This window comes from Manis pentadactyla, chromosome 10 (genome assembly GCF_030020395.1).
Source record: "Manis pentadactyla isolate mManPen7 chromosome 10, mManPen7.hap1, whole genome shotgun sequence".
NCBI classification, from domain to species: Eukaryota; Metazoa; Chordata; class Mammalia; order Pholidota; family Manidae; genus Manis; species Manis pentadactyla.
In genome coordinates this window covers 127874963-127890527 of record NC_080028.1, presented here as the reverse complement: position 1 = coordinate 127890527, position 15565 = coordinate 127874963, and the positions used below count along the sequence as shown (strand labels likewise).

At 56.7% G+C, this 15565-nt stretch overlaps 1 protein-coding gene across 4 annotated transcripts in view; it reads left to right on the top strand.

The window, feature by feature from the left end:
- The first annotated feature begins 303 nt into the window (after positions 1-303).
- Positions 304-15565, top strand: part of LMF1 (lipase maturation factor 1) — a 69850-nt gene continuing 54588 nt past the window's right edge. For all 4 annotated transcript variants that reach the window (XM_057487769.1, XM_036915825.2, XM_057487768.1 and 1 more), the window contains exons 1-2: positions 304-498; positions 11591-11900. In XM_057487769.1, coding sequence (XP_057343752.1) covers positions 333-498; positions 11591-11900 — 476 coding nt within the window. In that variant the 5' untranslated portion in view covers positions 304-332. The remainder of the gene's footprint in view (positions 499-11590; positions 11901-15565) is intronic.

Below are 15565 nucleotides of genomic sequence, written 5' to 3'. Positions count from 1 at the left end.
GGCGGGCACAAGCCCCCCAATGGCCTCCGCACACTGCGTCTCCACTTCCACCGGGAGTGAGGGTCCCTGAGGGCAGGCGCCCAGGTTGGGGGACGCGTCCGGGGCGTCTGCAACGGTGGCTGACGTGGTGAATGAGTGCGTGGGGGAGTGGGTGGGCGGTGGGCGCCGTCCGGGTGGAGCGACGCGCACCCTCCTCGCCCCGTGGCTCGCTGCTGCAGCGCCCCGTGCGGCCTGCGGGGGGCGCGCGCGCGCCCGGTCCCGGAACGGGCGGGGCCTCCCTGCTGTGGGCGGGGCGCACGACGCTGGCCGCGCTTGCGCCCCGCGGCCCTCTGATGGCGGCGCCCGGGGAGCCGCGGAGGCGGCGGAAGGCGGGGGACCCGGGACCTGGGGCGCCGTCAAGCCCCGGGCGTGACCCCGCGGGCCGCCCGGCCCGCCTCCGCGCGGGCACCTTCTGGCTGACCAGGGTCGTGATCCTGAAGGCCCTCGCTTTCGTTTACTGTGAGTCCCGGGCCCTCCGCTCCGCGCGCCCCCTGCCAGCCGGGTACGTGTGGGGTGAGCGCCCTGGGAGGCGTGGCGCCTGCGCCCCTTTGCGCGCCGTCGCAGCCTGGCGACTAAAGCCGGGTCCCCTCCCCGAGGAGCCGGACCCCCCCCAGGAGCCGGGCCCTCCCCCCAGGAGCCGGGCCGTCCCCCCAGGAGCCGGGCCGTCCCCCCAGGAGCAGGGTCCCCCCCAGGAGCCGGGCCCTCCCCCCAGGAGCCGGGCCGTCCCCCCAGGAGCCGGGCCGTCCCTCCAGGAGCAGGCTTCCCCCCAGGAGCAGGGCCCCCCCAGGAGCCGGGCTGTCCCCCCAGGAGCCGGGCTGTCCCCCCAGGAACCGGGCCCTCCCCCCAGGAGCCGGGCCGTCCCCCCAGGAGCCGGGCCGTCCCCCCAGGAGCAGGCTTCCCCCCAGGAGCCGGGCCCTCCCCCCAGGAGCCGGGCTGTCCCCCCAGGAGCCGGGCTGTACCCTCAGGAACCGGGCTGTACCCTCAGGAACCGGGCTGTCCCCCCAGGAACCGGGCCCCCCCAGGAGCAGGCTTCCCCCCATGAGCAGGGCCCCCCCAGAAGCCGGGCTGTCTCCCCAGGAACTGGGCTATGCCCCCAGGAACCGGGCCCCCCCAGGAACCGGGCTGTCCCCCCAGGAACCAGGCCCCCCCCAGGAGCAGGGCTCCCCCAGGAGCCAGGCTATCCCCCCAGGAGCCAGGCCCTGCCCCCAGGAGCCGGGCTGTCCCCCCTTCTCCCCCGAGAGCCGGACCCCAGATGCCGGCCATGGAGGGCCACGGCCCTGTGCACAAGCCGAGCCCAGGGGCAGTACCCCCAGGCGGGATAATGGAGCAGCCCCCGCCTCCCGCCTGGATAACGTTTCTCTGTCGGGAGCTCAGGGCAGGCTGCCCTGCGAGGCCTTGATGCCCGCCTCTCCCGCCCCGAGCGGCGCAGCAGGCGCGGCCTGCGCCTCGTCCCCCCTCACCTGCAGGTCCTTGCCGGTGTCCAGCTTTGGCCAGGCTCTGAACTGCTCAGGCCACCGCAGCGTCTTCGCAGCCCAAGGCAAAACCTCCAGGCCTGGACGCCCGGCCTCACACCAGAAGGGCACAAACGCCCTCTTTTGTGGGTGCAGAGGGGGACACATGTGCTTCATGGGCCCACCCTGCAGTGTGACAAAAACTAAATTCAGATTCTCAAACAAACTGGGGAGTGGGGACCCCAGTGGGGATGGGAGAGTCCCAGGCTGAGATGCCTGGTGGTGGGCAGTCCCCCTTCTGGAGGACTCCACAGGGGGTGCCTGTAAGCTGTGGGCACCCACCAGCTTGGCTTCATTTCTCAAGCTCTTCCTTGGCGGTGGAAGGTAGGGTTGGAAACGCAACTCTGGGCAGCAACCCACCGGCAAACCCTGGGGGGACAGCGGGGGGGGGGGGCAGCCGCACCCCAGGAGGGCCAGGCCGGGTTTCACCCCGTGATAACTGGGCTTTCTGGAGGGACTCTGTTTGCCACGGGATTGCCCACAGCAGCTTCCAGCAAACCTCCCTGTCCCCCCTTTGAAAGGTGCATAAAAATAGTTCTTGCCTTCATTATTTTATCCTTCACAGATGAAATAGTCATTTAAACGTTTGGGCTGTCACTCAGCAAAAGATGAAGTCAAGACAGAGTTCATCTGTGAGGCTGTAATAGGCTTTAAAAGGAGCCTGTGAGGGGGAGAAGCCCCAGTGGCTTGGTGTGCAGCGAGCTCGGCTCCCGCACAGGCCGTGGCGCTCACGTGAGCACCGCCTTTCATCTCCGTGGGGATTCTCTGTTCAAGTCAGAGCGGAACATTTTTGAGCCACTGAGTCGAGCAGATATTTTAAGCCTAGTGCTGAGCACAGAATGGTTTGCTTTGACAGACGCATGTTTTCTATGTTGTCTCTGTTTGGGGTAGTCTGCGGTTTCCAGTTGTCTGAATGAGACGGCCTGGGGCAAGCGGGCAGTCGCCTGGCAGGGCTGTGCCCCTAGAGGGCTCCGCCTCTCCCTGGGAAGTGGAGCTCTCCCAAGTCCCAGGGTTTCCACTATGCCATGGGGCTCTCCGCACATCTCACCGGACTCTGCGGACCACTGCCTGCCGACCCAGGGCTGAACGGTGGACCCTCCCCGTGCCTCCTCTGCCCCTGCATTCAGTAGGCTTCTCACCACAGCGTTGTGAGCATGCCTGTCCGTCCATCCACCTGCGAGCGTGCAGCCAGGGACAGTGTTTATTTACACCTTTGTCCTGGGCAGGGTGGGGGGGCATCTCCTGCTCCATAAAACATCCTTGACATTTTGCAGATGGCCTGTGTCATTGCTGTTGTCACCGCCTTCTCTTCCCTTCCCCCCTCAGCCCAGCCTGCCCCTGCCAGGCCCTCGGGTTCTCTCTTGGGTTGTATTCATAATTCCTCGGGTCTCGTGTGCTCTCATTTTTTAAATTTATGCCCCCTTTTTGCTGGAATGTGTCCCTAGACAACTTATCAAGAAAGGATATGGAGAAGGTGACCTTTCCGTCCTCCCCTCACGGACATTCTTCGTTTGCGTGGGTCTTCGAGTCCCCATCAAAGCCGTTTTCCTCGGAACTTTGCAGGCTGACGAGTCTCCACAGCCCGACTCCTGCTCCTTCTAGGTGACTGAGAGACATGCTTTCTTATCTTTTCCTCACACACTTCTGACAACAGATGTGTGGGATTCTTCCTTCACAAACCACTCTGACGTCTGCTGCCCAGCATTAGCGCAGGCCCCGGGCTGGGGGCTCAGTCCCCCGGACACCCCCACCTCACACACAGCCACAGGTCCTGGCGGTCAGTCGTGCTTCCGAGCCATCAGCTATAGAGTGGGGTTCCCACGGCCCCCTCCTCGGGTTCCGCAGTTCCCTAGGGGGGCCCACAGAACTCAGGGAAATACTGTTAACTGGTTCGTCATAAAGGATCCGACCCGGGAACAGCAGATGCAGAGACGCCCCGGGCAGGTTTATGGGGAAGGGATGTGGGGCCCCCGGGCCCTTCGCAGCACCTCTACGTGCACCAGCCCGGAAGCCCCCTGCCTCATTCGGGGTGTCGTTGACACAGGCACGGCTGGTTAAGTCATTGGTCCTTGGGATCAGCCCCTCTGGTCCCCTGCCCAACCCCGGAGGTTGGGGTGGGGCTGGAAGGCCCAGCCCCCTAATCGCGTGGCCGGTTCCCCCACCCACCCAGAGTCACCCCCTAGTGGAAACCCAGGCAGGGCGGAAAGGGGCTGTTGTGAGAAGTAGCAGTATCCCCCCTGGCCCAGTCAGTGAATCCCCGGGGCTTTAGGAGCTCCGTGCCAGGATCCAGGACGGAGACCAAATAAATACTTCTTTTCACGTGACAGTACCGCGGTGACCTATTCTAAACCCTGGAAGCTTTTAGAGTCTCTGGAGCCTGCGGTCCTGCTCTGCGTCCTCGCTATTTAAGGCGAGCCTGCGCAGGGCCCCCCCGGCTCTTCCTCAGGGGCCTCTGTCCCCAGACAACGCCCTAGCTCTGCACGAGGTCCCCCGGCCCCACCCAGCTGGCGCGAGGCCTGGGTCTGTCCGAAGGCCCCAGTGGCCCCAGCGCGCCCCACTGGGGGACCACTGGCCTGCCGTGCTTCCCAGCCGGGCGGGGCCCAAAAAGCCGCTTCACAAAGCCAGTGAGGGTCTGATGGAGAAGGCGGGCCCCTCCCGGACCGTGAGGCCCACCCCTGCCCCGTGGGGCCCGCCGCCGGGGTCCGGGCACAGAGGCCGGGTTGGCCACCTCACCGGTTCCCCGCTGTCCCCTGCAGCCCGGGGAGCATTTCTTTTGAAGTCCCACCTAGGAGACCCGCAAGGCTGGCTTCAGCCCAACCCCAGTCCCGGGCCTGGCTGGCTTCCCGTGCGCCCGAGAGGCCCCGTGTTCACCGCGGAGCCGCCCGCGCGAGCCCCGTGTGTCCCGGGCTCTCGCCCCGCCCGCTGCTTCCCACCCGCCACCCGCCACCGCGGTCGCCGTCCCGGTGCTGGGAGGGAATCCGAGCCCTCCCCAGGGGAGTCCGGCACCGGGACCGCGTGGCCCAGGCCTTAGCTGCTCTTTGGGAAATGTGAGGAAAAACGGGACCCAGAAGGACTCGAATCCCGTTGGCTCCCGTTGTTCCGAGCTCCCCGCGGTGCGGAGGTCTCGTGGGAAGTCCGCCTGTGCTCGCCTCCAGGCCTCTCACATTCTAATGAAATGCTCTGCTTGGTTTGACAAGCTTCTCTGTAAAATGCTTCCAGTTCTTTAAAGGCGAGCAACACCGCCCCACCTCTGACCTGTCTGTAGCACATGCTTTAAACAAAGCGCACCGGAGCTTATTACCAACGCCCAGAGTTTAGCCGCAGTTGGTAGAAACCCCATGCATCTTGGAATGATTCTCTTTTAATTTTATAACTATTTACCTGAAAGGGAGAGAAACTAGTCTTTTTCTTTTTTCTTTTTAAATTTTGCAGACAGCCTCGTAATGCATATCTGGTGAACTGGTCACCTCTTCTAGGAGCTGAGTGTCCCCATATCCTGGGTGGGGTTGGGGGGCTCACTGAGCTTTTTGAAGTTTGGTTGCTTGGCGTGGCTTTGAGATGCTATGGGATATTTTTGTTTCTTCTTTCTACTTAGCCATTTCTGTCACAGGAGTGGACTCTGAAGTGGTTGTTTTTCTTTGACATTTAAATCCAATCGATCTTCATCTTTTCCTGATAAAGCAGGAAGTCTCCTATGATTCTTGCCTCGGAATGACTTTTTGAAGCTATTTAATTGGTGAGACCTGATTCCATTTGGCTTCATGGCATCAGAGTGTGAGCTGTGGTCCAGGTGGAAGGACATCCCTCTGTTCAACCATCGCTAGTTGGGTCGCTGTGTGCAAGAGCCTGCGGTTCTGGCTTGCAGCCTGTGCCACGGAGGAGACAGGCTGGGCTGGGTGGGTACCCTGTGGACAAAGGCAGCCCTGCCCCTGGGTATGGGGAGCACAGTCGGCCTGTGAGCACACTGCCACCCTCCCAGCTGGCCCTCTGCGTGCAGCCCTGTCCTGACCCCTGGCCTCTGACCCTGGCTTCCCTGTCCTCTCCAGTCCTTAGGAGCTTCCAGCCTGGCCCCTCTGTAGCCCACAGGCCACTAATGCTCCTGCTGTTGGGCCCTTTGTCCCTCCTACTGTGGGCAGAGGGTCTCAGTTTTCCTCCTGTAGTGCAGTGAGCCACACACAGTGGGCTTTCAAGAACCATTCACTTCTTCAGAAAATGAAAACTGCAGACTCCTGACCATTTAGCCTTTCCCCCGGCACCCCTTCCTGTTCCATGACCCCCAGGACTGTGCTTCACTCTGCCCTCTCGTCTCCTGGGTCCCCTCTGGCCTGCGGCCTGGACTCCCCTGGCTTTTCATGACCCTGACAGTGTTGAGCAGCTCTGCTCATGTCTTTGGTCTGCCGTCCCTCAAATTGGGTTTGTTTGGGGTTTACTGGGGACTAGACGGGCCACAGGTTTGGGAAGAATCCGCAGAGGTGGGGTGCCCTTCTCGTCCCTGGCCAGGCGTAGCTGAGTCCTGACGACTCATCGTGGTGATGCTGACCTGGACCACTGGTTGGGGTGCACCTGCCGGGGTCTCCTGCCAAGTGTACCTTTCCCACCCGCTCTCTGTCCTTGGGGAGCCGGTCATTGAGTCTGGGCCCCCCAGGGAGGGGAGGACACAGTGCCACACCCCACTGCCCCTCATCTCCGCTAAGGGGACATGTCTGTGGGCTACTTGGAATCCCTCTGTAAGGAAGACTTGTGTCCCCTCCCCGCATGTTTCATCCACTTCATTTAGCTGCACGTTGGGTGCTGGCCCAGCACTGATGTCAGATTGTGCAGCCCTGGTCCACGGTGGCTCTGTCTGCATGTGTCCCTGTGACAGCCTCTGTCCCTCGTGCCTTGAGCCTTACTTCCTGGTATGACAGGATGCTGAGGCTCCTCTCCCATTTCCCAGCCCTAGAACCAGCCATTTCTCCAGGGTCCTGGTTCCTTTGACTGGAGAGTGGTGTTAGGAACTCAGACCCAAGTGGCGGGAGTGCCTGTTGCTATGGGCCCGCTGCTCCCAGGCGCTGGTACCAGACAGAACTGGGCTGTGTGTGCGTGTGCCCACTGCGGCCTTGCTCTGTGTGCTGGTGCGGGCGAGCGTGCAGCAAGGAGACTCGTGCCCACGCTGCCGCCTCTTACCCCAATCCAGTGCACAGGGCATGCACCCGCCTCCCTGCTCATCTGGAGCTTCCTCTTCGCCAGTCAGAAATCCTGCCCCACCATCCACCACAGTTTATTTATTTGCTCAACGCCAGTGCACAGAAAAGTGATTTCAGAATTGTTCCCCTGCCCCATGAGAGACACCAGTGGGACTCCGGCGTTCACGCACAGTTCCTCGGGTCCTGTCCTCACAGTTTTCACCCTAAACATTTGCAGACTTACTGAGGCCAGCCTTGCCTCTCTCCCCTCGGCACTCTGCCAGTCCGCACCCCTCCCCGTCCTTCTGAGCTTCTTTTGATAGTTTGTATACACTCAAGGTAGACTCTTGCGTGGACAGTTCTGTGGGCTAAGGCAAATACGTAATCATCTGTCACGTGGTTCTATACAGACCGGGCCTGTCCCCCAAACTCCCAGAGCACATACTGCACCATGGCCACTGGCCCCCATACCCTGGCCTGTGCTTGGTCCCTGTACCCCACTTCTCCCAGGGAGCCGGAAGGCAGGAATCCTACAGGATGCAGCCCTGGGGTCCAAACTCTCACTAGCAAAGTGCGTTTACCACCCATGGTGTGGCCGCGGGAGTCGCATCCCTGCACCTTTCTCTCTGAACAGTGCCACCGTGGGAAGGCACCAGTTTGGTGGAGGCACGTCTGTATTTCTAGTTTTAGGGATTATGAACAAAGGTCCTGTAAACATTTGCATGTAGTTTTTGTGTAAACATGAATTCTCGGTTCACTTGGGTAACACCTGAGAGTATCATGTCTGCGTCACGTGGCAAACCTATGTTTCCCTTTATCAGAAACGCCAAACTGTTATTCAGAGGGGCCACCCCGTCCACATTCCCACCCCGAAATAACGAGAGTCCCTGGGGTGGCGGATCCCCCGGTGCCAGAGGCCTTCTGGGTCCGCACGTTCGGGCTGCTGCAATGGGCCTGTGGGGCCCTGCGTGGTGTGAACGGGCCTCTCCCCGGTGACCATGCTGTTCAGCCTCTTCTCACATGTCCGTTTGCCATCTGTGTATCTTCTTTCTGTGAGACAAATGGCTTCAGGGTCTGTTCACATCTTTTGCCCATTTAAAAAATTGGGTACTTGTTTCCTTACTGTTGAGCTTACCTGTACTTTAAGTGTTGCGGATACAAGTCCTATATCAGATCTGCGATTTGCAGATTTTGTTTCCCAATCTGTGGCTTGTCCTTCATTCTCTTCAAAGTGCCTTTTATGGAGCAAAAGTGTTTTGTAAGTACAGTTGTCAGGTTTTCCTCTCATGGGTCATGCTTTTGGTGGTGTATCTAAAAACTCATTGCCAAACCCAAGTCACATAGATGTTCTCCTTTATTCTCTTTTCTATTTTACATTTAGATCTATGGTCCTTTTGGAGTGAACTTTTGTGTACAGTGTAAGTCATATGTAAGGTTCATCTTTTTGCATATGTCCAATTGTTCCAGCTGTGTTTGTTGAAAAGACAATCTTCCTCCATCCAATTGTCTTTACACCTTCGTCAAGAATCAGTTGACTGTCTTCAAGGAAGCCTATTTCTGGGTTCTCTGTTCTGTCCCGTTGATGTATGTGTCTGTCTGTTTGCCAGAACCCTGCTGTTTTGATCGCGGACGCTTTGAAGTAGGTACTGAAGTCGGGTCCTGTGAGTCCTCTGACTTCGCTCCTTAGCAGAATTATCCTGGCCGTCCTACATCCTGTACTTTTCCCTGTACAATTTAGAGTCGGCCTGTCGCTGTCTCTGGGCAGGCTTGCGGATGTGTCGATCGAGACGCACCGAATCTCAGTCACGCCCACGGTGCTGACCCTTCCGATCTGTGACTAGGACGTCTCTCCATTTATGTACAGCTTCTTTTATTTCTTCCATTACGTTTTGTAGTTTACCATGCACAGATTCTGCGTCTATTTCATTAGATTTTTATCTATGTACTGTTTTTGGTTGCTGTTATAATTTTTAAATATCAGATGACATTTGTCCATTGCTGTGACATAAGAGTGTGACTGACTCTTGTATATCGGTCTTGTATTCTGTGGCCTTGATAAACCAATCGATGATTTCCGAGAGGGTTCCTGTTTGTAGGCTCTTTGGGGTTCCCGCGTAGACACTCATGTCATCTGTTAATAAAGACAGTTCCGCTTCCTCCTTTGCAGTGCGTAGAGCTCTGGTCGGTCCTACCGCCCCGGCGCCCCGGCAGGGCTTCCCGTGCAGCGTTGAGCAGGCTGGGGAGAGGCCCGTTGTGCTGTGCTCCGATATCCGGGAGGAATTCAGCCTCTCGGCTGTAAGTCCCACCTTAGCTGTAGGTTTTTCACAGCCACCCTCTATAGATCGATGGGGTTCCCTTCTCTTCCTGACTTGCGGAAAGTTTTTGTCACGAACGGATGTTGAATTCCGTCACGTGCTTTTCTGTGTGTCTGTGGACATCATCGCGTGGCTCTTCTGACTCGGGCTGGGAGTGTGCTGAGTCCACAGACCGCCCTTTGGGTGCTGGGCCCGCCTTGCGTCACCTCGGCGTCATTTGGTTGTGGGTGTCACCTTTATTTCTTCTGTGGTGAGGGTTGGCAGTTTGTGTCTTTCAGGTGATGGGTCTGTTCTGTTTGTCGAATTCATGATCTTCTTTGTACTATTCCTTTATTATCTTTTTCCTGTCTGTGGGATCAGTGGTAACATTCCCTTTTTCATTCCTGATTTTCGTGTATCTCTCTTTCTTGGTGAGTCTAGCTAGAGGTCTGTTGATTAGACTGATCTTTTCAAAGAATCAACATTTGGTTTTATTCATTTTCTCTTTTTTTTCTTGTTCTCAATTTCATTGATCTCCACTCATACTTTAAATTTTTTCTTTCCTATGGCTTATTTTATGTGTGCTTTGCTGTTTTTCTGATTCTTTAAGGTAGAAGTTCAGATTTGAGACCTTCCTATTTTTCCAACATGAGCATTTTACTGTAAGCACTGCTTTAGCAGCATCTGACAATTTCTGTTATGTTGTGTTTTCAATTTTAATTCAATTAAAACTGTCTTGTAATTTCTCTTATGCCATTAAAAAAATATCTATGGTTTATTTAGAAGTGTATGGTTTAATCTCCAAAGATTTAGGTATGTTTCTAGACAACATCCTGTTACTGATTTCTAGTTTAATTCTGTGTGGTCAGGGAGCATATTTTTTAGATTTCATTTCTGTTCTGCATGTTGCTATTTGGTCTTCGGCTCAGGATATGGTGTGTTTTGGTGAATGTTCCACATATACTTAAACATTGTATATATTTTGCTGTGGGATGGAGTGTTCTAAAGATGTCACATAGTATTGTCTTGCCTTTTGATACTATATGGCAATCTATAGGTGTCAAGTCAGTTAACACATAGAGAAGATGTACATGTGTGTATTATGTTAGGTTAGTTTATAATATAAGCTTTGTTGCTAGGTTCACATATTTAGTAGTGTGATTCCTCATTTTACATGGTATCCTTTTTTGACCCTATATTGTTCCCTGTTTTTACATCTTCTGTCTGTTATAAATACAGCCATCTAACTTTCTTTTGATTATTGTTTGTGTGATGTCTTTTTTTTCTGTACTTTTACTTTTAACCTGCCTATGTCTTTATATCTCTAGTGGATTTCTTATAGACAACATTAATTTGGGACCTGCTTTTTTAATCCAGTCTGAAATTTCTGTCTTCACAGGTATGTGTAGAACATTCCAATTTAAAATGACAGGTTAAAAGGTACTCTCTTGCTAGTTATTTTCTATTTGTTCTTTCTATTCTTTCTCTTTTCCTGCCTTCTCTTTGGATAATTGAGTATTTTTATGACTCCATCTTCGTATCTGTATTTATTAATCAGAATTGTTTAAGAACCATTTTTCTCTCCCACAGGACTTCCCTTCTCCATTTCCGGGTAGCCCGTGCTGCCTCCCCATTGGTGACCGCTCTGTGTGGTGTGAGGCCCATGTAAGAGTGTGTCCCCACCACCTCCCTCCGGCCTCTGTGCTGTTTCCTCACGTGTTTACTCTACATTAGCCGCAAACACACAGTGCATTGTCAGTGCTTTTGCTCTGGACCAGGGGCTGCAAACCTGAGCCCCTAAACTTCTGCCAGTGTGTGTGGCCAGAGCACCTCAGTCCCATCCCTGTGCCCAGGAGGCAGTTTATTCACTGTGGAAATGAAGTCAGGCAGCCTGTGTGACCGGGTCCGTACTCCCACCCGTGCGTGCGTCCCACCCAGTGGCGTCTGCGTGGGTCTGCCACAAGCCTGCCTTGTACCTGGCCTTTCCTCTTGGTGGAAGTGTATTTCCGAGCTCCTCACGTTCGCAGGCAGGCGTGCTGTGTTCCATCCCATAGTATCTCTGTGCTAACACCTCTGTGCAAACACTGAATTCCAGAGAATGCAAACGTCTTGTAGGAGTGGGGACACTAGAAGCAAATTCAGAAACTTGTGGTTTGAGCGGAGGGGTGCGGTGACTCTGGCGAAATGGTCCCGTGGGCTCCGAGCCCTGTAGCGCACTCTGGGATGGCGCTGTTGCCTGGGCGCCGGGTTGTGGGGATGTCCTGTATGGTAGCAAGTGCTAAGTGCAGCCTCAGATGGCCTACTAACCATTTACCTGCACCTGGCACATGTTTTGTGTAAGCGTGTGTCTGTTTTGCATACACATAAACAAGCATGTTATGCATGCATGTGCCTATACACTGACTTCTCCCATTGGGTCTCCCTGTATTTTCCTTCAGATTTTGAGAACATGTGGACCCCCTGAAGCCATGCTTTGATCGCAGCCATTGGTCAGGCTCTGGGGCGTCCGCCCCCACCCCACGCGTCGGAAGGCACCCAGTTGCTGTGCTCCAGCTCAGGGCCTCTTGTCTTTGTCTTCCAGTTGTGGCGTTCTTAGTGGCTTTCCACCAGAACAAACAGCTGATCGGAGACAGGGGGCTGCTGCCCTGCAGAGTGTACCTGAAGAGCGTACGGCAGCACTTCCAGGGCCAGGCCAGCTGGGCCGCACTGAGCTACGCGCCCACTGTGCTCTGGCTGCTGGACTGGTCTCACATGGACGCGAACCTGGACGCCCTCGCACTTCTGGGGCTGGGCATCTCGGCCTTTGTGCTGGTCACCGGCTGCGCCAACATGCTTCTCATGGCTGTGCTCTGGATCCTCTACACATCCCTGGTCAACGTGGGACAGGTCTGGTAAGTGGGGCACTGTGATCCCAGGGTGCAGGGACTCGGGGCCTGGGCCTGTGGCCTCGCACACCTAACCGTGTCTCCCGGCCACTGAGGCCCAGCTCTCTTCCCACGGCAGTTCAAGGTGTCGTCGTTTTAACTGGGCTGTGTAGACTGCTAGTCGCCAGTCACCCAGGCCCCAGGCCTTTCTTCTTGGGGAGCGGTTATGGTTCTGTCGGGAGTTGCCCAGCCACGCCTGACACCAGCTGTCAGTTCCAGAGCTGGGGATCCTATGGGTGGAGGGGGCTCCCAGGAGGCGCTGGTGATGGGCTTGATTTGGAAGCTGACTCGCCCTGCACCTGCCCCTCGGGCTCCTTCCTGATTCAGTGGAGCCATTCCTCGGGGTCGCTGCTCAGACCGTCCTGCGCAGGGCGTGGGCTGCAGAGCTGAATAGGCCAGAGGTGGCCCTGGAGGGATGTGTGCCCGATCCATAGGGGCATGGACAGGAGAAAGCCTGCTGAAGCCCAGCTAGGGCAGCATGTGGCCCCAGGAGGCCTGGGGAAGTTGAGGGGCCATGAGGTGCTGTCCAAGCAGAGGTTCCAGCGTTGTTTCTGGCTCGGGGTCCATAAGAAATGGGGACCCACTTACCAGAGGAGCACAGAGGCCCCTGTGAGGGAAGGTGAGCAGAAGCTCTCAGGTGGAGGCCTGTGTCCATGTGGACATGCAGGGAGTGGACACTGACCCAGCCCACTCCCTGCACATCCACACGGACACTGATCCCACGTTCAGATCTCTGACCTCCTGGACCTTGAGGGCACCTCTCAGGAGGGAACTTCTACCCAGACTCCACCCCCCAGGGCCCTGGGGCTGACCATCAGTCCACCTGCTGGCTTATTCTGGAAGTCCCCATGGGCTGCGGCACGGGCAGCCCTGTGGTGGTCAGCCCCTTCAGCTCCTGTTGGCTGCGCCGGGTCCCCATGCCATCCACACCACTGTGAGCAGGCACTGGGCCTCCTTCCTGGCCGGAAAGTGCTGGTTAGCCCCGGGTTGGGTGGGGAACGTGGATGGCACTCAGCACACACAGGAAGTACATCCCCGTATCCCAACTGCAGGAAAGAAGCCTGGGTGCCTCGTTGCCCTGAAACCCCCCTGCTCCCGGGCCCCTCATGTTGACGTGTTCCTGCTGCCTACAAATCCCGTGGCATGCAGAGTGCTGGGGTTTGTGCAGAGACCGGGAAACCTGCAGTGTTGTCTTGCCTGAGCCGTGTGCCTGGAGGGAAGGCCCAGGGGCTGTTGCAGCTGTGTGCTCAGCCGTGGGCAAATCTGTTACACAGTGTCCATGTGGCCACCAAGTGGCCCACAGAAAATTACTATGGTGCATGCACCATGCAGTTCAGTGCCACGAAGAAACTGTGTTGGTTTCCTAGAGAGAAGATATTTAACATTTGATTTATTTCATTTTCTTGTCCTAAAGGACCAGACAGTGAGGGTGGAAATAGGGGCTGGTGCACTGGTCGGTGGAGTCTGGCCTCTCAGGTGGGTTGTCCATGAGCCTGGGTAAGCTCCCCACCATCTGCTGCTTCCCACGTGGAGTGCCCGGGGACCTGGCCCGGGGTGGCAGTCACCCCAGTGTCTCTAGCCAGTAAATTTTACCAGCACTAGAGGACTCTGACTGGGTTTTCCGTGCGTCTCAGAGGCTGCACGCCAGAAAGGGTCGGTTCTAGGTGCCTTGTCCCATTCTGACAGCCGGGGTCACAACGCTCAATTGTCCCACTCCAGGGACACGCGGGGCGATGTGGCCCATGTGTGACAGGTGGCTTGGGTGGTGCCATTCTGTACCAGCAACTGGGAAAAAGTGTTAAGTTTAAGGTTTACTTCAAAAAGCATTTCCTAGTCATGTCTAAAATATATTGGTCAAGAAAGGTTAACCTCATGTTGAAATTTATGGAATTCAGTCTGACTTCTCACAGGCAGAAAGAGTCTTTTCCCATTGGGAGAGATATTCTGCTCCCCTTCCTTTAGGCATCTTAAAATGGGGTTGGAATTAATTTAAGCTTGCTAAAGCAAAGTGAAATAGAAGTGCATCTTCTCAGAAATGATGCATGAGATGTTTCCAGTGAAAGATGTAAAAAGAACAAAAAAGGGCGTGAGTGGAGACCAGAGGCTTGACACACGCTCCCGAGACCAGACACCTGCACCCATAGCCGAGCTGCGCTGCCCTCTGGGCTCAGTGTGGGGCCTGCGGTCAGGGTTTGCGTGGGTGCACGTCCCCGGGCGGGCTGGTCGGTGTGGCGCAGGTGCCCTCCGCCTTGAGGTGCTTTCAGCCCAGCCCTTGACTCGGGGTCCCTGGTGCACGGGAGCCTTGGGCTGTCAGAATGACAATGAAAACCTACCCAGGGAAGGCCCCTCAAACGGGAAAGGGGCTTTTTCTTGATGCCTGAAAATAAGAGCAAGACACAGTATATTCCTTTCAAGTCCCATTTAAGTTGAGAGAAGGGACTATTTGTTTGGGGTGAGATGCTCAGATAATGGACACTGTTGGTGGGACCTCTTTCAAGTGTCATCCAGCTGGCATCCGTGGCAGGGACAGGAAGCCCCCACAGGGTGAGGAGGCACCAGGCAGGTGCACGTGGCACTTCTCCGTGGTGCCCAGCCTGGCCTCGAGTCGCTGGTGGCGGCTGCCTCTGCCCAGCTTGCTGTGTGCGGGCAGGGGTGGCTGCCTCGCCTGCGGCCTCTGCCCTCCTAAATGGCCGTCCTCTCAGCTCCCTGACTCACATCCTTGCCAAGGCCCCAGCCTCAGAAACGAATGTTCTCTGTAGATGTGGGGACTCCACACTAGCATCTGGGGGTAGGTAGAGACCTGTGCCCAATGGCACTCTGTACCTCCACGGCCATGTCACAGGGCAGAGCAGGTGGCCGGGATGTTCTGCACACTCCGGAACCTGCTCTACTGACCCATTCTTGATGCCTGGCAGGCCAGGTGTGGGCCCAGCGCATCTACGCTTGGTGGTGGTGGTTGGGGCCTCGGCACAGGGAGGGGGTCCGCGGAGCAGCCCTCGCTGTGGGGAGTGGAGGATGTGAGCTTTTAGGGGAACGGGGAAGACTGACCATCAGCTCCTTGTCTCGAGGTGGCAGCAGGCACAGGGAGGGACGGAGCAGGGTATGCAATGGCTGCGCCGATACAGCGTGCTTCCTCCTGGGTCGGGACGAGGGTCTGAGACTGGCCGCTGGGGTGGGCTGCCCCTTGCTTGGGTTTGGCTCCCCGGCAGGCCCTCTCCAGGATCTGTGGACCCAGAGGCGTGGCACGTGGGCCAGGCTGAGAGTGGGGAAGGTGCTGCCACGCGGCCACTCAGCCACCCTGTGGGTGGTTATGTGCTGAGGCCACTCTGCCCCCCTGAATACCTGGGGGTCGTCACTGTGGCCTCATGTCCCCACCTCCACAGTATGTCCAAACACAACATGGCCTTTACCCTGGGTGGGGCCCCGGGAGACCAGGGGCTCACCTTCTGGTCTCCTGACTTGGTTTCTGGCTTCTCTGCTGCCAGCACCCACGTGGCCCGTGTTCGTGGAGCCACTGGCTCTCCTGCTGCCACACCGCTGTGGCTTTTCAAGGACCTACCATCAGCTTCATCTTGAGTTTCTGCCATTCAAGGCAGTTAAAATGTAGTATTTTCACTTGCTGGCAAATCTAG